The sequence below is a fragment of the Erythrolamprus reginae genome, chromosome 3 (assembly GCF_031021105.1).
Source record: "Erythrolamprus reginae isolate rEryReg1 chromosome 3, rEryReg1.hap1, whole genome shotgun sequence".
In the NCBI taxonomy this organism is placed as follows: Eukaryota; Metazoa; Chordata; class Lepidosauria; order Squamata; family Dipsadidae; genus Erythrolamprus; species Erythrolamprus reginae.
In genome coordinates, this window is record NC_091952.1 from 235,723,051 (window position 1) to 235,746,961 (window position 23,911).

General features: G+C 36.7%; 1 protein-coding gene across 1 annotated transcript in view; it reads right to left on the bottom strand.

The window, feature by feature from the left end:
- Window positions 1–23,911, bottom strand: part of CSMD3 (CUB and Sushi multiple domains 3) — a 615,639-nt gene that overhangs the window by 444,618 nt on the left and 147,110 nt on the right. The window contains 1 exon segment of the mRNA XM_070748648.1: window positions 2,415–2,527. Coding sequence (XP_070604749.1) covers window positions 2,415–2,527 — 113 coding nt within the window.

The following is a 23,911-nucleotide window of genomic DNA, read 5'->3' on the forward strand; positions in this document are numbered from 1 at the left end:
AATTTGTGTATTTTAAACTATTTCTATATAATATTTAGAAAACTTGAAATATAATTCAATACATCTATAATTACCAGGACAGTTATATTTTAATTCAATGTAATACCAATGCAAATATAAAATGATAACTTTGGATTCCAATAATTTAGGTTATTCTACTACTGAACTAGGACAGTAGTAATGATTTTACTAATTAAAAACTAATTTAGATTAGGAAGTTGTGTTGCTGACCATTGTTTCCTCCTGAAGTACAAAAGAACGTGTCCACTGAAATAAAAAATATGTTCATATTGTATTATATTTTATAACTTTATATTGAAAATAATGACTTGCATGTATGATTGGTTCTTTAAATTGGGGTTTTTTAGATTATTTTTAATATTAGATTTGTTCACATTGTCTTTTTTATTGTTGTTAGCCGCCCCGAGTCTTCGGAGAGGGGCGGCGTACAAATCTAATAAATAAATAAATAAATAAATAAATAAATAAATTCATCAGCTTGTCAACTGATGGGGAAAGGGGCCTCAATTCTCCTGTGAGGCAACAAATCAGCAATCAGTATAGATTGCCCTTGACTTACAGCTATTTGGTGACCAAAGTTAAAATGGCACTGAAAAGTTGAGGACTACCTTAGAACAAAAATTTATCATACCCTTGTTTCTGTTAAGCATATCAATTAATATTGTTCTTTATTTACATAATATTAATTATATAACTGTGGTGGTTGTTATGGATCCATTAGAAATTGGGTGGTTTTTTTTTAATTTCACCCAATATTGAACACTCTCAATACTGCTCTGAATAGTTGTTGAAATATTGCACAGCAGATTCTGAAAACTATAACATCTGCAGTAATCCTTTTGGTGATGTTTGTCATGATCAAAATATGTACAACATTTTTAAAAATATATTTAACAGCTACTTTTTAAAGTATCCTTGTTCCTTATCCTGTTTAAGATGTGACTTAAACTAAACATATGACTTCCTGAATTTTCCCATATAAAATGCTGACTTTAAAAAAAAAACTTTCCCTTTCTATGAGTGCACATTTTCATTTTGCTTTAATAATAAAATTCTACAGATTTAATAGTAATTCTGAATTCAGTTGAATCAAGCATGTATACAACTGTAATTTTAAAATGCATTTAGTAGGGGACATAACTTAAAGACAAATATATACTTGTGAAGGTGAATAATTCTCATACCAAGCTGCAGCTATTCTGAAGCTTTGAACAGATATAAAGTCTCAGCATTATGCTATATCAGAAAATAGCATTTTTTTCCTAAAATTAATGTTTTACAAAACCTAAATTGTAATTTACCATTTTTTTAAAAAAAGTAAAAACAATAAAGTAGAAGAAAACTTAAGAGGAAAAAAATAATAACACTGCTTGATGTATAATTAGTACTTCCTGGCTGTACTCAGAGTTAATTCAAATCCCATCGAAGCCTAAAATAGATTTTCTTTTTAATCCTTTCACATCTGAACAGGCTCTTTTGCATCCTCATCAGGTTATTTCAAATATTTTGATGTATTTCTCAAGCTCAAACAAACTGGCAAAATAGTTGTGGCAGCCTTTAAACTATTTTTCTTTTCATGCAAATTTTCTCATATTTAACAAAAGATGATTATTTAAAAAGAAAAACCAGGTTAGTAAACAAGTAAAAAACTACTGCCGGCAATGAAATGTATTCTATTAGACAAAACAACTCTGTTTAATAATGCTGCAATTACAGGTAGTCCTTGACCTACGACCACAACTGAACCCAAAATTTCCATTGACAAGTGAAACATTTGTTAAGGGTTGCTCCATTTTACGACCTTTCTGATTTCCATTGTTACGTGAATTACTGCTTGTTAAATTGTGTAACCCGGTTGTTAAGTGAATCTAGATTCCGCATAGACTTTGCTTATGAGAAGGTCGCAAAAAGGAATCACATGATCTTGGGACACAGCGACAACCATTAAATGTGAGCCAGTTGCCAAGCATCTGAATTTTTATCATGCAAATGTTGTAACTATGAAAAATGGTCGTAAGTCATTTTTTTCAGTGCAGCTGTAACTTTGAATGGTCACTAAATGAATGGATGTAAGTCAAGGACTAGCTGTATACAAATAAAGCATTGACCATAGCAGGATCATTATGTTTAAAAGTATAGCACAGTGTAAACTGCAAACTTCTGATCCAAATCTCTCTTAAATGTGTGGGGTTTACAGGGCAAATAAACCTTAGTATTGAATGCAATTTTGTTCTTCTCATAGAGAAAGTCAGTTTCTGCATGTCTGAACTTACAGATAAGGAAGTTTTCTTCTTTTTAAAACGAGTGGTATATTTGTTTGCACCCCAACACCAACCCCCACTTCCATTCCTAAATCTGAGAGAAGGAGGAAAAATTGTTTTCATTAAATATACCTTGATAAGGAGCACTAAATCCACGATATCGGTGGTTGCTGTCTGTTACAAAATGAAGTCTTAGCCAGTTTTTGTTGCTGATAACTGGAGGTGGGATATTCATTCCAGATAACCTGAATGAGAAAAAGACAAATAAGACAAACATATTTAGCAGGATCAGAAATCCCCAGTTAGTTACCAAGGCCACTAACGCCTTTAAAAGGCTGCAGAAAAGACTTGTACTCAGGAAAAAAAGGAAACTATTGTGCATTATTTTGTATAATTTTGCACTTCCCTAAATTGGAACGGCAAGAAAGAATGATAAGATAGGACTTTTCTATTCATTAGAAAAGAATTGTTAAATAAAGGACTTATGCTAAAGAATTGTAAATTTATTCCCAATATTAAGATAAAGCTTCATGAAATTATAATGTGTCATCTTCATCATATTCATTATCCTAGCTCAGAACTTTCAGAATTCATCGGGACACAGAAATAGCGGGACTTTACATAGTAGATATATGTAATTTGCATTTAAAAGGCCAGATAAATTAAAAGTGCACGCATGGATTTGTTAGAGTCTGACTTGAAGGGGGGGAAAGTCTATTAATAGCTACAAAACATGATGACTATTTAAGTATTAGATTTATTTATTAGATTTTCATCCAGGTGCTCAAGGCAGTGCTCCAATTTTGTCTTCACAATAATAACCCTCCAATAGAAGAGAAAATTTGTAGCTCAGAGTTGAACTGCAAAGATCTTAGTACTCTCTGAGCTTGATTGTTTGCTTGCAAAGGTAACATCCAGTTAATATCACAACTGATTATGGTTCCAAGTTGAATAATGGAATGTCTAAAAATCAAACAACCAAGCTTACAGAGCACCAGAAACCCCACCAAAACAATTAAACCAAAACAAGAGACTGAAGCAGTCACTCACTGACTTTCCTGGTCCAAAGATGGGTTTGAACTTGGTTGTATCATTACACCACAATGTCTCTCTATATGATTTCCCTAAGATCACTACTGAATTGACTATCAATATCAATTGCAAGGAACAATAGCAAAAAATAGCATGAAAGTCACTGTAACACAGCAGTTAGGAAGTTGGACTTGTTGGGTAAGAAGTTCAAGTGCCTCTGGAGATTCTCAGTCATCCAAGTCATGATTGTCTCAAAGGTGCTTTTTTTTAAAGAGGCAACTGTACTTTCTAATTATTATTTGAAGAACTTTGCTCTTCTCATCTAAGAAGCTTCTTAATCTCCAGAGCTGAAGAAGCTTATTGGATGAGAAATGAAAAATCTTGAAAGAAAAATTTTAAAAAGTCCAGCCTCTTGAAAAATGTACCTTTGATTCAAGTTCAAGTCTATTCTCTGTCATGAAATATTTCTTTCTTTCTTTCTTTCTTTCTTTCTTTCTTTCTTTCTTTCTTTCTTTCTTTCTTTCTTTCTTTCTTTCTCTCTCTCTCTCTTTCTCTCTCTCTTTCTTTCTTCATTTATTTATTTATCATATTTCAAGACTTCCCATTGCCATATAATAAATATCAAATCACTTTGAGGATATGGCCCACAGGCAAAAAAGCATCTCAAAAGTCTTTGGGGGTTCAAGATATATCCCCACATACCTTTTCCTGAATTTCTAAAGAAATGAAAGGATATAATCAAACAAATATAGTTATTTGCATACCCTGATTGCAAGCTTTTGGGAGAAAGGGAAATGGGCTTTTATAAAATCTGAAAGTTGTGGGATCTCAGCAATAATTTTCTGAGACACCAAAGTAACTGTAGATCTGTGTCATGAAGTTGAATGGGTTTTTTTCTAAATATGCAACTTTTTATTGTTTCTACAATTCTCAATTATACAATTTTGCTTGTTAGAAACTAGTTGGGAAGGTTGAAAGTGAAATTACACAATCTCAGGATACAATTGTTGTAAAGATGTGCTGGTTGTCAAGCACCAAAATTGTGATCATGTGACCATGGGGAGGTGTCAATGCTCAGAGGTGCAAGGACTAGTCATAAATCACTTTTTTTTTGTTTTGACTTCAAACTGTTTCTAAATGAATGGCTGTTAAATCCATGAGTATCTCTACAGTGGTAGCAGAATAGCGATAGAAAATAAGTTGCCAGGTGAACAAAGACTATTTAATAAATGAAATGCTGAACAGTGGGAAAAGATTTGCAAATCCCCACCTGCGATAATGCTGGAACTAAGATTCATCCAATAAATCTAATATTTATCAGGTGTTGACAAAATGGCAATTCACAGAGTGCAATTTTTTTTTAGAATTACTAGCCTCCATGGTTTTAAAATTGTATGAGACCAAATTAAGGAAGGTAGCTACATTAATAGTTAATAGTTATTAGGTGGGTATGTTTTATATCAGACTCCTTCTGGATATTATTGATGCCTGATAGAGATAGCATTATTTAGAACAGAGCAGAACAGAATAGAATAGAATAATAGAGTTGGAAGGGACCATGGAGGTCTTCCAGTCTAAACCTGTGCTTAGGGGGTATACCATTTCAGACAAATGGTTATCCAACATTGAGGACCTGTATACTTCACGAGTCAAAAAAAGAGGGCGGGGAAAATATTTACTGACCCCTCACATCCTGGACACAAATTGTTTCAACTCCTATCCTCAAAACGTCGCTACAGAACACTGCACACCAAGACAACTAGACACAAGAACAGTTTTTTTCCGAACGCCATCACTCTATTAAACAAATAATTCCCTCAATACTGTCAGACTTTCTACTAAACCTGCACTTCTATTCTACTAGTTTTTCTCATCATTCCTTTCACCCATTTCCTCCCATGTTGACTGTATGACTGTAACCTGTTGCGTATATCCTAAGATTTTTATTAATATTGCTTCTTCATTCCTTATTTGACCCCTATGACAATCATTAAGTGTTGTACCACATGATTCTTGACAAATGTATATTTTATTTTATGTACGCTGACAGCATATGCACCAAGACAAATTCCTTGTGTGTCCAATCACACTTGGCCAATAAAAATTCTATTCTATAAAATTCTATTCTATTCTATTCTATTTAAAAACTTCCAGTGTTATAGCATTCAAAACTTCTGGAGGCATTCTAACTATCAGTAAATTTCTTCTTAGTTCTAGGTTGCTTCTCTCTTTGATTAGTTGTTGGATACACACATTATCATTGTCTATCAAAAGTTTATTCATATTGCAAAATAAAGCTCCTTAATAATAGCAGCAGTGGTGTCCCATGAGTAGTCAGTTTCTACACTGTCAGAGTTTGTTGCAGAAAATCATTTCCAGAAAGCACACAGAGACAAATTGATTCAGCTGGATTCATTAACTTCTTTATATACATAATACCAGCAGCAGATTTTTTTTCTTTAACATAGTAGTAGTTACTAGCAGTTTCTAGTTCAGAGCAGAGAGTGGGCCGAACCAGGCCCAGCCTTCTAACTTAAGTTTCGGTTTTGATTGTCTGCACAGGCTCAGATGTGTTTAGCTCTCATTGGCTGATTTAGTTGCCATGGCTCTCCCAGTCAGGAATATTCTAACACAGTGTTTCCCAACCTTGGCAACTTGAAAATATTTGGACTTCAACTCCCAGAATTCCCCAGCCAGCATTCGCTGGCTGGGGAATTCTGGGAGTTGAAGTCCAAATATCTTCAAGTTGCCAAGATTGGGAAACACTGTTCTAACGTACATTATCCATGCAGAATTTCCCAACAACCCCATGTTTTTAGTAAAACCTGGCAACATGGTCTTGTAATAGTTGTGGAACAACAAAACCTGATTTGACTGGATGGCACATGATTCTGGAATGGAAATATCACTTATCCTTAATTTAGTAAACAAAACTAAAATATTTGCTTTTAAAAAGCAGACTAGCTTAGAACGAGAGCAAAACTTCTAGATATTTTTCCCCCCTTTAAAAAAAATATATTTTCATTATGGGTTTTCAAAAGTTTTACAAACATACTTAAGGACACAAAATAACAATAAGATAACAATAAGATGAACTTATAAATAGATGTTTTTCTTAATAGGAAACAGAAATCAAAATATGGCACTAAACTCTTCAAGACATGTGCCCAAGACTTAGAAGAAGTTCCTATTAATTAACTGTAAATAGTATTTATTTATTCTATTTGTATTTATTAATTCAATTTGTATGCCGCCCAACTCCCTAAGGACTCTAGGCAGCTCGCAGCCAGAAATATTAAATATTAAAGAATTCTATTCTATTCTATTAAAACCTGTATAAACAATTTTAAAACATAGAAACATAGAAGACTGACGGCAGAAAAAGACATCATGATCCATCTAGTCTGCCTTTATACTATTTCCTGTATTTTATCTTAGGATGGATACGTGTTTATCCCAGGCATGTTTAAATTCAGTTACTGTGGATTTACCAACCATGTCTGCTGGAAGTTTGTTCCAAGCATCTACTACTCTTTCAGTAAAATAATATTTTCTCACGTTGCTTTTGATCTTTCCCCCAACTAACTTCAGATTGTGTCCCCTCGTTCTTGTGTTCACTTTCCTATTAAAAACACTTCCCTCGTGGATCTTATTTAACCCTTTAACGTATTTAACCCTTTAACAATTTTAATCCAACAATTAAAAACAAAACCATGCGTATCATTTAAAAGTTGTGCATGGTTCCTCTGCTCACTTAATAGACCAAGAATGGGATCAAATGTTGATATGAGAATGCACATTTAGGCTCAAAAGGAATAAGTACAGAATGAAACGTCCTATAGAAGAGATTCAACTTAATGTGAATACACAGTTCCTTAAAATTTCTGTGGCTGATGCATGCTGATCATTTTAATACTCAGTACTTATAACATTATTGAATTGTATTCATTATTTTACATACAATATTAATTAATCCTTCATTTATTATTAAAGCATTAATCAGGCACATTAAATCTTAGGTTCACAGAGTTGGAAAGGATTATTATTATTATTATTATTATTATTATTATTATTATTATTATTATTATTTATTATTGGATTTGTATGCCGCCCCTCTCCGCAGACTCGGGGCGGCTCACAACAATTATAAAAAACAACATGTAACAATCCAATTTAATAAAACAACTAAAAACCCTTATTATAAAAACCAAACATACACACAAACATATCATACATAACTTGTAATGGCCTAGGGGAAGGAATATCCTAATTCCCCCATGCCTGGCGACAAAGGTGGGTCTTGAGTAATTTGCAAAAGACAAGGAGGGTGGGGGCCGTTCTAATATCTGGGGGGAGTTGATTCCAGAGGGCCGGAGCCGCCACAGAGAAGGCTCTTCCCCTGGGGCCCGCCAAATGGCATTGTTTAGTCGACGGGACCCGGAGAATGCCAACTCTGTGGGACCTTATCGGCCGCTGGGATTCGTGCAGTAGAAGGCGGTTCCGGATGTATTCTGGCCCAATGCCATGTAGGGCTATAAAGGTCATTACCAACACTTTGAATTGTGACCGGAAAACGATTGGCAGCCAGTGCAAGCCGCAGAGTGTTGCAGAAACGTAGGCGAATCTAGGAAGCCCCATTGACTCCAGCACTCTCCTCAAAGCATGAATCCTCACTAAAATACTCTTCCGATTCTGTAGCCTCTGCTTGAGTGCATGCAATGATGGAAGCCTACCTAGCTTCTCTCCTGAATAACTGTTTCCACTGTTCTAATTGTCAATTTTTATAAAAAGCATATTATATTATTTTATAGCAATAGTTAAGCTCTCTTTAATGATTTGAACCAGCCACTGATAACAAATCCTTAATTCATTTTTCCCAGTTTGTCCCCATATTTCTTGTGAACATACTTTTAAATAACTCATTAAATTCAATATAAAACTAATACAATGGGAAAATTAAAAATAAATAAGTAAATAAAATAAACTGACATTCCATGTCATGTAACATGAGTTAGTACTATTTTTTTATGCCATTATTATCACTCATGGGAGACATTGCCGTAATTATTGAAGGCATAGTAGTTCCATTATTCAAAAGGTTGGCTATTTTGAAAGATCTACGAAGATATTTATTTCTTCCAACTGAACTTTTACCCATATTTTACCCATATTTATTAAATAAATAGTCAGAGAGAATCTAGTGAGGCTTTTAAGTAAATGCTAATAGAATGGTGCTATTAAACATTACTGGCTTATGTGTTTTGCAAACCATTCAATCTCTTTGCACTCAAAATTAAAAGCACAGAAGATACAGAAAATGATTTGTCTGAAATGTTTCATATCTTGAAATTTAATCTTTAACCTCCAGATGATGCAATATAAACATTAAGTGGAATTTTATTCTATACTAAATGAAATATTAGTCCACAAAAACTTTCAGATAATATAGGTGAGGTAGAAGATGGGTGCAAGCATGGATGGGTAGAACAATGTCATTCTTAATACTTGTTTATATTTTAGTCTGTCAATCAGGAAACTTTTTTGATGTGATAGATGTGATAGATAGGGTAATAATGCAAATTATCATCATGGTCTAAACATTAACACTTCTGAATTCTATAGTTGATTTCTTTGAGATTATTTCTATTGAAGTGATATTGCAAAGTGACAGGATTTACAAGGACTTCTGGCATGAGATATTTATTTATTCCAATTATATACTTATGTTTTCTTTTCAAGTCAATTTATTTTTCAAACAAATTAAGAAGCTGTTTCTTACTATTGTAATACATTTGCAGTGCAGCCACAGAAGAATGCCAAGTATTCTTTGAAGACACAATGTTATCCTGATTTTTAAAATAATTCTGTATTAATAATTCATATTTCATATAACGTCCAGACTAAGAAGTGCTTAATGTGTTCTCCATGTATCAAATATCTCTTGCAATTGAACATTGAACATTTTATCCAATAACTCCCACAAGCTCTGTGTAATGTGGATAAATTCCTACGTACAACTCTCTACATTTGTCTATTGTTCTCACATTGTCTTCATTCAATGCACATTTTAATAGTCACCAATTCTAGAAATATTCTGTCAGCCCAAATGATCCTAGAAATTGAGGAAACTATCTTGCAACAATCTTTTCATTTACCACACACATTCAAATGCTATTTGTAAAGTTAAATGATGGCATTTTACCTCAGAGGTTACTGGACTACAGGAAAACTGAGTCAAATCTTTCATACTGGATACATTTAAAATCTGGTCAAGTATGCTTTTGCTGCATAGTACCTCAGCACCTCATAACCTATTGACACAGAGGGGCAACTGAATAGAGAAGAAGAGTTAGAAATTCTCCCTGTGTTCCCTTTTTATGTCCTCCTCAACCATGTCTCTGTCTTTCAGACTGCTGATCAATTTCAAGTTTCAAGTTTCAAGTTCAAGTTTTATTGGATTTATATGCCGCCCCTCTCCGAAAACTCGGGGCGGCTAACAACAATCATGAAAATATACAATAAAATCCAATACTAAAAACAAATTAAAACCCCTTAATATATAAAAACCAAACATACATACAAACATACCATGTATACAGTTGTAACGGCCTAGGGGGAGAAAAAAGTCTTAATTCCCCCATGCCTGGCGGCAGAGGTGGGTTTTAAGTAGCTTACGAAAGGCAAGGAGGGTGGGGGAAATTCTAATCTCTGGGGGGAGTTGGTTCCAGAGGGCCGGGGCCGCCACAAAGAAGGCTCTTCTCCTGGGTCCCGCCAAGCGGCATTGTTTAGTTGACGGGACCCGGAGAAGACCCACTCTGTGGGACCTAACTGGCCGCTGGGATTCGTGCAGTAGAAGGCGGTCCCTGAGGTCCCTCTGGTCTGGTGCCATGAAGGGCTTTATAGGTCATAACCAACACTTTGAATTGTGACCGGAAACTGATCGGCAACCAATGCAGACTGCGGAGTGTTGGTGTGACATGGGCATATTTAGGGAAGCCCATGATTGCTCTCGCAGCTGCATTCTGCACGATCTGAAGTTTCCGAACACTTTTCAAAGGTAGCCCCATGTAGAGAGCGTTACAGTAGTCGAGCCTCGAGGTGATGAGGGCATGAGTGACTGTGAGCAGTGACTCCCGGTCCAGATAGGGTCGCAACTGATGCACCAGTTGCCTGGGCAAACACCCCCCTCGCCACAGCTGAAAGATGTTTCTCTAATGTGAGCTGTGGATCGAGGAGGACGCCCAAGTTACGAACCCTCTCTGAGGGGGTCAATGATTCTCCCCCCAGGGTGATGGACGGACAGATGGAATTGTCCTTGGGAGACAAGACCCACAGCCACTCCGTCTTGTCTTGGTTGAGTTTGAGTTTGTTCTTTCTCCCTGCTTCTTTCTTCTTTCTCCATGCTTTATCTTGTCATATAATTTCTTTCACCTCAAGTACTGTATTACCTATAACCCTCTCCCTCCCCACAATTCTACAACCAAGTCTTTTTCAGTTAAATGACCAAAACCTGTTCCACTAGTCTGAATCAGGTCTGATCCCCATTTTCCAGCAACATAAAAAGCACTTCCTCCAACAATAGCCACGGAAAAGAAGAAGAAAAATTTGTTGGAAGCATATTTGTATTCTGTGCAGCACAGCCAGCTACCTACTGAACTAAATTATGTATGGTTGGTGATCTGATTTATCAGCCTGCCAGTGTAGTTCAGAAGCAATATACCAGAAACAAAACACACACAATGCCACTATTTTAAATAGCAAAAACACTATGAAACAATAAATTTCTTTTTATAATAACTGACAAGTCATTCTGTCTCAGACGTTTGAGTGTGCATATGTATATTTTATGTGTGGGCACATGCACATGTATATGTATAAGTGTACAATATCCGTGCATAAGTTGGTGTTTGTGTGGGTGTGCATGCATGCGCCAGGTTTTCCTTTGTCAAATGCTACACTTTTAACATTCTGAGCACGGATTCAGTTTTCAAACTCAGGCCTCACTTTCATGTCATAAGCATGTATCTAATAGAGATCAATTTTAGGATGAGTTAATCTCTCTAGAGAAAGCTTTATTTAAATCAAATCAGCATTGAATAGCTTAGATTAAATCCAAAACATCTGATCTGCAAATTAATCTATTTAAACACACTCTGGGGAACAGGGCAGAAAGAAGCCTGAATGTTTTGTGTTCATCCATCTCAGCTTAAATCTTGGAATGAACATATATCTGCTTTTAGTTAACTGAATTACCCAATCCACTCAAAAGTTTCATTTGTTGCTAAGAAGTTCAGAGAGCTTTTATTTGATTACACAATTACTGGAAAAGAGTAATGATATATATCTCTCCTGGTAGATTATTTGCTGATCTAATATGCCTTCATTCTAGAGGGGACAGATTTTAAGGCAACTACAATCTAGGAGTGCACGCAACATAAAACTTGGGATTTAAGTACTGAAGAAACATTATTATTTGTCTCATGAAAGAAGAAAAATAATGCAGTAATGAATCAGAACAAGCAGTTACTCTCAGGATGCAATCTCATATTGATTTACTTGGGAGTAAGCTATGCTGACCACCAGTGGTGTTTAAAAACGGAGTACCTATTTGAAATTGTATTTAGTGCAATTCATTAAAGGCAAATAAAGCCTTTAACAAATTAAAAAATACAAAAAGTATCAGTCCCTGCCCCCCACCCCCCCAAAAAAAATCTGAAACTGTAGACAGACATAATTTGAAAAGGGGCCTAAGAAAGGACTAGAACTCACGGTAGCCTCGTTTTTATTTATTTTTTCTTGGTACCTTTATACAGAACATAGAAAAAGCATAAAATGATAAAAAAAACAATGAATAATGAATAATAAATAAATGACAAATAAATAAAAACAAACAAATGAATTTGATGTATTTAAAGCAAGTGGTAAGAAAAAAGAAGATATACATTTGTCTGTCTGTCTGTCTGTCTGTCTGTCTGTCTGTCTATCTATCTATCTATCTATCTATCTATCTATTTATTAGATTTGTATGCTGCTCTGTATTTATTTATTTTATACTCCATTTTTTATTATTTTAATAAATAACCCAAGGCAATAAAGTCGCACAATACTCTCTCCACCTCCTATTTTCCACACAATAAGAACCCTATGAGGTCGGTTGGGCTGAGATAGTAGTGGGTTCTAAAACCCTTTATTACCAGTTTGTATGCACACTTGCACATACGCGGAAGCATCCCGGGCGGGTGGATAGAACCTCCCACCCAGTGAAGGGCTACCAAAATTTTTACTATCACACTGTGGGCGTGGCTTATGCAGGACGCCCTGCATTTTCTTTCAACATCTTTCAGTGCAAATTGGGTGCTCTGGGGTGGAGCTCCTTTTCCGACAACCCAATGCATTTCCCCCCCCTCCCATCTGGGCAGTAGCCCACCCCTGCTCCCACCAATGGCACTATTGGTTCTAAGAATCAGTCCGAACTGGAAACAACCCACCACTGGCTGAGAGAATGTGATTGACCCAAGGCCACCCAGCTGACTTGCATCCCTAAAGCAGTATTAGAAGTCACATTGTCTTGGCTAACTAGTCTCAAATTGGTCTCATTTCTGGCCTTTATTTATAGCAGCTTCATTAAATACAGTATTATTCACTATACAGTGATCCCTCGATTTTCGCGATCTCGATTATTGCAAAACGCTATACCACGGTTTTTCAAAAAATATTAATTAAAAAATACTCCACGGTTTTTTTGCTATACCACGGTTTTTCCCACCCGATGACGTCATACGTCATCACCAAGAGTCACTTCTCTGTCTCTTTCTCTTTCTTTCCTGTCATTCTCTGCTTCAATCATTTTCTCATTTCTCTTTTTTTCTCCCCTTTTTTCTATCATTTCTCTCTCTCTTCCTTCCACTCTTCTCTCTCTCTCTTTCTTCCTCTCTCTCACTCTCTTCCTTCCTTTCTCATCTTTCTTTCTCTCTCTCTTTCTCTATCTTGCTTCTTCCTCTCTCACACTCTCTTCCTCCCCCTCTCATCTCTTTCTTTCCTTCTCTCTCTTTCTCTATCTCTCCCCCTCTTGCTCTCGAGCTGCAAACGGCGGGCGGGTGAACGGGCAAGCAAGCGGCCGGGTGGGTGAACGGGCGAGCGGCGAGCGAGCAGCCGGGCGGGTGGCGAATGGCGGGCGGGCGGGTGCTGGGGGGGCAGGGGCAGCCGGCATTCAAAGCAATCTGTCGGCTTCCGCACTCTCGTTGCTCCCCGCCTCCACCATCTGCGCATGCGCGGCCATGGAAAAAAGGCGCACATGCGCAGATGGTGTTTTTACTTCCGCACCACTATACTGCGGAAAATCGATTATCGCGAGAGGTCTTGGAACGTAATCCTCGCGATAATCGAGGGATCACTGTACTTCTCTGTTTTCAACTATATGTGTTTTCTCTTGCTTTCACTCTCTCTCTCTTCAGGTGCGCGCACACACACACACACACAAAGCAAAGTTGCCTTTTGCAATTTAAACTTCCTATTTCACCCTTTTCAAGGATCTCATCAAGTTATCCAGTTATGACTCTTTCAATTTTTCTTCTTGACAGTCATTCTTCTTCTCTATATTTATTTTACCATTTGATCATCATTCTTTTTTCCCTCATTCACACACTTCTTCAATTTCTATATTCAATCCACATTTATTCAACACTTACTCATTCTTAACCTTATCATGTTTTATAGTCCACTTCTTCTTAAATAACTCCACATTCAACTTACTTTTATGTTTCTCCCGACATATCCATATAACACTTTTTAAAAATAAAATAGAAAAACAATTGCTTTGAATGTTAGACATACAACACTCAAGTCACATGCACATTAAACATTCTCTGAGAATGGTAATTCTCAGGAGAGTGGTGCAAATAGTAAGGACAGTATGATTTAATGTAATGTACTGTAATGGAAGGGATTGGTTGATTGATTGATTGATTGATTGATTGATTGATTGGATTTGTATGCCGCCCCTTTGCGAGAATAGAATAGAATTCTTTATTGGCCGACTGTGATTGGACACACAAGGAATTTGTCTTGGTGCACATGATGTCAGTGTACATAAGAGAAAAAGATATATTTGTCAAGAATCATGTGATACAACACTTAATAATTGTCAGAGGGGTCAAACAAGCAATGGAGAAACAATCAATATTAATAAAAATCTTAGGATACAAGCAACAAGTTACAGTCATACAGTCCTAAGTGGGAGGAAAAGGATAATAGGAATTAGGAAAAAGAAGGAAGCTGAAATAATGTAAATCTTGCTGAATTGTTATTGTGAATGATTGATTCCTCCTTTAGGATGAGAGTTAGAAGACGAATCAGGCTGGGTGAATGAGGAAAACCCTCTTACAGCTAGTGGTAATGGCAAGGTAGGGTACCTGTAGCTGGGTGAGCGACAGTGAGCAAGGTTGTGAATATGAATGTGGGATACTCCAATTTGTATGAATGTATGGAGGAACTGTCAATTTGTATGAATGTATGGACGAATTGGTAGCTTGGATCTGATGATACTACAGTGTCCCAAGGTGCTCAGTGTACCTCCCACTGATGGTTAGTAAGACAATGGGAAGTTTTTGTCCCTGGTATGGATGGATTAGTTTGGAGAATATGGTTGCCATGGTGGGTGGGAGGAAATGGGGGAGTGGTGAAAGCAAACCAGGACCCATTGAAGAGGAGAAGGACACATTGCATGAATGAAGTTAATTCCAATGTTGAGCTTTTAACTGTGATTTTACATATCTGGATAGTATTTATAGTATACAAAAACAAAGTTTTTCAAATAAAATTATTCTGACAACTACAGTGTAGTGTCTGATACAGGGATGTTTCTTCTATGAATCTGGCATATATTTTATTTTATTATTTGCTATTTATATTTAAAGCATACATTCAAAGACTAGCCACCTTTTAAAAAGATAATACAATACCAGATGGAAACCAGGAGGTAGAGAGAGAGACGGAGAGAAAGAGAAATTGACTCTGTAATGTTGTTGCTTTTCTTTATATTTGGTTGAAATAAACTGTTATTTACAATGATAAACAGAATATTAAGGTATGAAAATTTATTCTAAGTTACCACCAGAACCACAGAAATGACAGAATTGCTAATATTAAATTGGGAATAAATCTCTATTTATGTACACAAATGTATTCCCTTCATTCCTCTATTATTTCATGTATTACCAAATATAATTTAGGATGACTTGCAGTAGTTGGAAACATTTCTCTTATAAGTGCCAAGAAACTCACTCATGCAATATTTATATAAACCTAAAATACTGTGATATAATGTTCACATCTACCCATTTAGCTAAAATCATTCTAATATAATGAATGTAACATAATCTGATATGATAATATAATATATTTCCCTTGGGTGTTAAATTCAGCAGATTCTGATATGTTCTGCAGTACCAGTAGCGGAAATTTTGACTAGTTGAGAGACCACCCCTGCCTGGCCTCAGAGTGGGATGGGAATGGAGATTTTGCAATATCCTGCCATGCCCACCAAGCCACACACAGAGAACCTGTAAGGATTTTTTTTTGAATTTCACCCCTACCTTCCCTCTCTTTTAAAAATGTGTGTCTTTAGTTTCCTAAGATTCTTAAATATAGAGGGAGAAGAGAAGAGACAGAAGGAGAATAAACATAATTACAAAGCAAATACAGTAGTTCCTAACATCATCCAAAAATTTCTTTGTATAATCAAGTCAGAATTAACTCTTTGAGATCACATTTTTTTCAAATTCCAGCCTGATGCTCCATGACTTCCAACGGTGCATCCGTTGTCACTGTAATTTAGTCCATTCTGTTCATTCTACTGTTCATTCTTTTCTCATCTTTCCTTTTGTTTTTTTCTGCAGACTTCTAGTTTTTTGCATGATATTTATTTATTTATTTATTTATTTATTGGATTTGTATGCCGCCCCTCTCCAGAGACTCGGGGCGGCTAACAGCGACAATAAAACAGTGTACAATAGTAATTTGGTATTGATGATTAAAAATCAATTAATATAAAAACCAAACATACATACATACATACATACCATGCATAGAATTGTAAAGGCCTAGGGGGAAAGAGGATCTCAATTCCCCCATGCCTGGTGGCAGAGGTGGGTTTTAAGTTGTTTACGAAAGGCAAGGAGGGTGGGGACCATTCTAATCTCTGGGGGGAGTTGGTTCCAGAGGGCTGGGGCCGCCACAGAGAAGGTTCTTCCCCTGGGTCCCGCCAGGCGACATTGCTTAGTTGACGGGACCCGGAGAAGATCCACTCTGTGGGACCTAACTGATATGTCCAAAGTGGGATAATTTGAGCCTTGAATTGATCATTGGATTGTTTAAGGACCCATTGTTTCTTTTCTGGCTGTCTATGTTATTATCAGACTGTCTCCAATATTCTAAATATTTAAGTTACATTGAGTGTTACAGAGAAAGCCACTGTAAGTATAGAAAGGTTCATCATAACAGCTTTCAAAACATAAAGATTAGAAGTTTGGGAGAAAATTTAGTATAACAAAGACCATCTTGGGAGGCTGCTGTGAAGCAATCTAATTGGTTTCCACTTTGATAAATTGATATTATTGTTTGGGCTCATGCCCTCACAAAATATATTTTCATGGCATATATTGTCTCAGTGTGCCTGGAAGGGCTACAAACCTCTCATACACTGTATGTGAATTTCTTTAGGTAGCGGAAGAAGATGTATTTGGATCTTTTTTCTTTGACTAGCAAATCACCAAATATATTACAACTTAATTTTAATATCCCCAGAGTTCTAAACCCCTTTGCTACATAATTCAGGATCCCTACTTTCTCGTACCTAAATATTAATCATCACAGCTTTGGCCTTACAACATTCCATATGTATATTTTCTTTTCCCTACGGGCATGCTGTAGATTCAATATAGAGTATTAAATATGTTGTTTTTATGTTGCTTGAGTAAGAAGGATATTTTTGTACAGATCATATGGAGTTACATTAAAAACTTAAAATCCTTTAGTGCTATGCAGTGTTAAAAAGCACAAACAGAATGTCATATTGTCTCTAAAATCTAAGAAATATTTTTACACTTTCACAAATAAATGGGCAGAATTATTTACAATTGACTTGAAATAAAACCTAAGCTAACTTTAAAACAGTTTTTACTAGCGTATCATACTTGACAGCAACAAAACAGATGACATTAATACATAGTCATTATCTTCTATCGTGATGGGGGCGGGTTAAGTGAAAGGAGCACTTTAGCTATACATATCACTGCAAATTATGCATTTTATTTTGTGGTTTAAGCACTGAAGGGCTGCCCAACTTAGGGGCTACCAGTGCGCTCTCTAAGGCCATAGCGTACACGCACACGTCTGGTGGGTGCATGTGCACCAATTGGCATGAGATTTGGCTTCTGTGCATGCGCAGCAAACAAAATCTTGCATGAGGATGCAAGTGCCTGTGAGATATTGGCAATTTTCATTGATATTTTTGCATGCTCAGAAGCAAAAAACCGGTGAAAATCGCCTCCAGGAATATCAACCCTATTGTACACTTTAGAATCATCGGCAAATAGGCAAACCTTCCCTACCAAACCTTCCCCTATGTCACTCACAAAGATATTAAAAAGAATAGGACCCAGAACACACCCTTGTGGCATACCGCTTGTAACCAGGCTCTGCTCAGAATACTTGACATTAACAACAACCTTCTGATATCTATGCTTCAGCTGTCTGAAAATCCACTGAACTATCCAGGGATTAAGTCCAATCTTCACTAGTTTTCTATCAGCTCTTTGTGTGGAATCGTATCAAAGGCTTTGCTGAAGTCCAGATAGGCAATATCCACAGCACCACCTTCATCCAACACCATGTGACATAGTTAAAGAAATCAATGAGGTTAGTCTGACATGATTTGCCCTCAGTAAAGCCATGCTGGTTTGGGTCCAATAAGTTATTGGTTTTTAGGTGCTGATTTATCCTTTTTTTGAGTAGAGTCTCCATCATTTTAACTGATGTCAAGCTAACTGGCCTGTAGTTACAAGCTTCTTGTCTACTGCTGTTCTTGTGGATAGGCACAACATTGGCCATTCTCCAATCATCAGGAACATCTCCTGTTAAAAGGGATTGGTTAAACAAATCAGTCAGGGGGGTAGCAATCACAGATCTGAGTTCTTTAAGAACTCTGGGGTGGATGCCATCTGGTCCCATTGCCTTATTTATTCTTCTAATACACTGGTCTCTGAGACCACTGGAACTGAATCCCTACAGCTGGAAGCAATGCTATATCTATCCATAGTATTATATTTTAAGCTGCCTTCTGGGAAAACTGAACAGAAGTAGCTATTCAAATGGTCGGTGATCTCCTTATTCCCATCAATATATGTATTATCTCCAGTACTAAGCTTTGTGATGCTGCAGTTCTTCCTATCACTAATATATCTGAAGAAGGTTTTATCCCCCTTCTTTACAGATTTGGCAATTTCTTCCTCTTTTGAAGCTTTAGCAGCATATATTATCTGTTTTGCCTCCTTCTGTCTCATTTTATACACTTCTCTCTGTCAGCTATACTTCCAGACTCTTTATACCTCCTATAGGCAGACCTTTTTGCATTGACTATAGCCCTTACTTCATTACTAAATCATAGTGGTTTCTTCTTCCTTTTATCTTTAGTAATTTCCCTTACATATAGTCCAGTGGATTTTAAGATGGTCTTTTTTAATACAGTCCACTGGGTGCTCACTCCTGCCATTTTATCCCTCCCCTTTAATTCATTATTTAAATATTCCCCCATTTCATTGAAATTTGTTTTTCTGAAATCCAATACTTTGGTTGTAGTATAGGATTGCTCACAATCAGTTTTTACATCAAACCAGAAACATAAGAGGTCACCGCAACCTAAATTTTCTCCCACCTAAACCTATGAAACCCGATTCCCATTCATAAAAACTAAATCTAGAATATTCTCCCCTCTAGTTTGTGTCTTAACCAGCTGTGCCAGAGCTGCTCCTGTAAGGACCTCTACTATATTCTTACTTTTGCATGTAAGGGCATTAGGGATATTCCAATCAACATCAGGCATGTTGAAATCACCCATAACCACAATATCTCCCTTTACTGCCATTTGGGTAATTTCATCCACCATCTTGTTGTCATAATCCTCAGATCGCCCTGGAGGACAATGGGTCTGAATGCAAACCCAGAGAGTCTCCAGCTATTTATTTTGAATTAGTGTTCCTTTTAGACATTCCTTTCCTGTATTTTGAATTAATGTTGCTTTTAGACTTTCTTTGACATAAATGGCTATTCCACCTCCCCTTCTCTGTACTCTATCCTTCCTATACAATTGCTGAATACACCTTCCCACCTGCCCAACTCATATATATGGCAAAGTGAAATTGTTTTAAGAGTTTATGCATTGCAATGAGTCAAGAAAAACAAGAATTTCTTGGACAGGACATTTAAAGTTCTCCAAAGGTACAGAAGAGCGAATAGAACAATAGAGAAAAAGAAAAACTATGAAGTGGTATATAAGTCTAGTGCTACTGCTATTGCTTGGAAAACTACATCTAGAACAATGCTTGGTTACAATGCAATTAATTACTGAATAACATCAATTGCATAATCTCTCCCTCTCTCTCTCTCCCTCCCTCATCCCCCCTCTCTTTCTCTCTCTCCCTCTCCTAAGACAATTAATAGCTGGTTAAGTGAAACTTGCTACTGACACTTGATAGACCTTGAAGAAATTGAAGAAGCATCTTAGGAAAGAACAGCTGTGACATGATGGTAAATGATACCCTGCTGGAGGGAACTGAAGCATCTGTGTGTAGACTCAATAAGACACCTTGCAGGAAGGATATGTATTGCCATTCAGGGCCTTGTCTCCAGGTAACAACAAAGAAATTACCAAAACTGACCATAAATTATTCTTAGTTCATGTGGAGATGAATATTATAGCCAGAAAAGAACCTAGAAGTATATTGGAATACTAAATAGCATTGTATAAGGAAATGGAGGAAATGGGAATGGCAGTGGAGGATCTGCCACTCACCCAGGACACTTCTGTGCATCTGCAGAAGTGTTGCACATGTGCGCAAGTGTGTATGCAAACCAGTTGTGATCTAATTTCAAGCCCACCACTGACTCAGATTGTTGGGGGCAATATGCTGAGTCTGCAAACCAATTAGGGCTTGTAAAGCACTATGAAGTGGTATATAAGTCTAGTGCTACTGCTATTGCTTGGAAAACTACATCTAGAACAATGCTTGGTTACAATGCAATTAATTACTGAATAACATCAATTGCATAATCTTATGTTCATCAGTTTTTACTCTAAATTTTATGGTAGAGAACCAGAGGGACTTTGAAATGTACTTAAACAAGACATTGAGAATAAATGCCAATTATTGAGAAATGGAAGAAAACAAACTGCATGTCAGAATAAACCAAGACATGGACTGCAGTCTGCAGACTAGCACTTGGTATAGTAGTTATGAAAGCCTTAGAAAAGGTATTTAGACACTGTGATGTATTTATATCTACAAAGATCAAAATAGTGAAGCACTGGTATAGCTTGTAATCAGTGGCTCAATGCTATTTTTTTTTACTACCGGTTCTGTGGGCAGGGCTTGGTAGGCGTGGCACATAGATTGTCAGGTCCAATGGATAGAGAAAGTTTTAGGTTGTGTAATCCTTTTCCAACATTATCTTCTGCAAAATCAATTTGTGATAGATCATTGCAATTGTTTAGGTTGTGACTAGGAAATATTGGGCATGAGCCATTGCTGTTTACAAAGATGGGGCTGAAGAATGTGTTAAAGAGGTTGGCTTTTGTTGTGGTTCCGTCTGAGGCCCCTCAGGGAACGGCTGATCTTCTGTCGGTTTCCAGCTCAGAGGGAGAGGATGAGGAACAGGAGGTGCAGGCAGACGAGGAGGAGGAATCCCAGGCTGAAGAAGAGGGAGGACAGCCAGAGTCCCCCCAGAGGGAGCTCTCCCCAGCAAGCAGCCTGGATTCCTTAGAGGAAAATGCACAAGCCATAATTGATCTGCGACAGAGAAGAGCTACACAGCGAAGGGACCAATTGGCTAGGTACTTTCAGCATTAAAGAGGCAACAGCTGGGTTTGGGTGTGGTGCTCTTTGGAAAGGCTAAAAGGCAGACCCACCCTTCCTGGCTTGTGGAGTTTTATCTTTGAGAGTCTTGGGACCTGGCTGTGAACTTTGGCGTCTTGGAATCCTGGTTTGTGCCTTTGACTACTGAAACCTTGGGGTGGGTGTGCCAGCAAGAAGCTTGCTGTATTGTCTGGACATCAGGACTCTGCTGTAAAGTATTATAGCCTGTCTGTTGGGAAGAACAGGTTTTCCTCTGTGTTTATTTTTTCCAGCTATAAAGTACTTTTGCTTTTACCAGAGTGTCTGGCTGTTTTTTCCAGTTGGTGTTGAGGTCTGGGGGAACCCAGACAGAACAGCTTTAATAGCATTTGGTCCTTTGAGGGGTGGGATGGATCTCAAGTCTTTTAGTTTGTTGTTTACAAAGTTGTAGAAGGCATGTGTGGAATTTGTGCACAGAACGTTTTCTTTTTGATTGATGTGATAATTGATACATTCGGTCTTTAATTGGTAGCATAGATTTTTGTAGTGGCTTTTAAAGTTAGCAATGTAGACAGTTTTGTTTTTCCGCTTTTTTTGGATCCTTTTTTTGGATTGGAGCTTCCTTATTTTTATGGGTAATTTGTTTTTCTCGGTTTTGGTGATAATTAGTGTTACATATAATTTAATGCCTTTCTGCATTTCAAGCAAAAATATTTTGTAGTAGTCTTCAGTAGTATTACAGTCAGAGAAAAATGTTTGTCAATCAAAATATTAGAGGTCATCATCTATGATATCATAGATATCCCAGCCAAGTCTTAAAGTTGCCAAATTCGGGGACCTCTGATCTACAACAAACTTTGTAAACCTGCATTTAGTTTTAATAGGATTTTACTAGATTAATTCTATCTAAAGTAAAACAGCACATAAGCTTTCGTTGACAGAGAGTATTATTTGCATGTATAAGCAATTAGGAGTTGAATTTCAATACTACTCTAAAGGGATAAAAATATTAACATAATACATCTAATTAAGAAATCTGAGCTAATTAAATTTTGTAGATCTATTTTTTCCTAACATATGGTGAGGTGCTTTTGCATAACAAAATACATTGATCTCGTCCCACAATATGAATGACAAATTTGGGATAGAGTGCCTTCAATCTGCAACTTCAAATTAACCATTATTAAATTAGCATTTTAATGTTGTGTTATAATTTATGGAATGTACTTGGGAAACAAACAGTTTTGATCTGTATATATTTAACCATCTTACTTATCTAAACATCTTCCCTCCTTAAAAATGTGAAGAAAACAAACAACATGTTTTTTCAAGTATAGGATAAAGTCACCAAATTGCTGTACAAAAGACAAATGATGTATATTTTTTTTTTTAAATCCCACTAATGACTGGAGTAAATTAGGCTTTTAAAATAATTAGGCTACAGATATGTCTGAACAGTGTAATTGTGTGAGAAATCATTGACAAATCTGAATCTTTTCACCATGGATAATTGACTCACTTAAGTGGTGATGTGAATAATCTTGCTGTGGCAGTCATTAAAACTGAAAGTATGCATAGCACCTTGGATCTGAGTTTAAACTGAAACATGTATGGCCTTTTGCATATTATTTGAGGTAGTCATACCAGACTCCTGACTGTGGCAATAACTAGAATCCCAAATTCCAGCTGGAGGACTCTAGCTTTTATTTAATTATTTTATTCAATTTCTCTAGCTACTCATGGAAACATAGAAACATAGAAGTCTGACGGCAGAAAATACCTCATGGTCCATCTAGTCTGCCCTTATACTATTTTCTGTATTTTATCTCAGGATGGATATATGTTTATCCCAGGCATGTTTAAATTCAGTTACTATGGATTTATCTACCACGTCTGCTGGAAGTTTGTTCCAAGGATCTACTACTCTTTCAGTAAAATAATATTTTCTTCATGTTGCTTTTGATCTTTCCCCCAACTAACTTCAGATTGTGTCCCCTTGTTATTGTGTTCACTTTCCTATTAAAAACACTTCCCTCCTGGACCTTATTTAACCCTTTAACATATTTAAATGTTTCGATCATGTCCCCCATTTCCCTTCTGTCCTCCAGACTATACAGATTGAGTTCATTAAGTCTTTCCTGATACGTTTTATGCTTAAGACCTTCCACCATTCTTGTAGCCCATCTTTGGACCGTCATCTCAGTATAATTGCCTCTGAGGCGGCAAACAATATGACAATTAAAACCATAAATGCACAAATAAACTTCCTTTCCCCATCTAAGTAATCCAGGGCAGTGGAATTATTTCCAGTCGAATCTAATTGACTTTATGATGAGTGTCTTAAATTTATTTCAGCTTACCATTCTCAAACATTCTTTCACAAATGCATATTCATTGCATAGCAGGAAAAATTTAAAAAAAAATACAGATGAAGTATTAGTAAAACCTGACATCATCTCACTGTCAAATTCCATGTAGCTCCCAAACCAA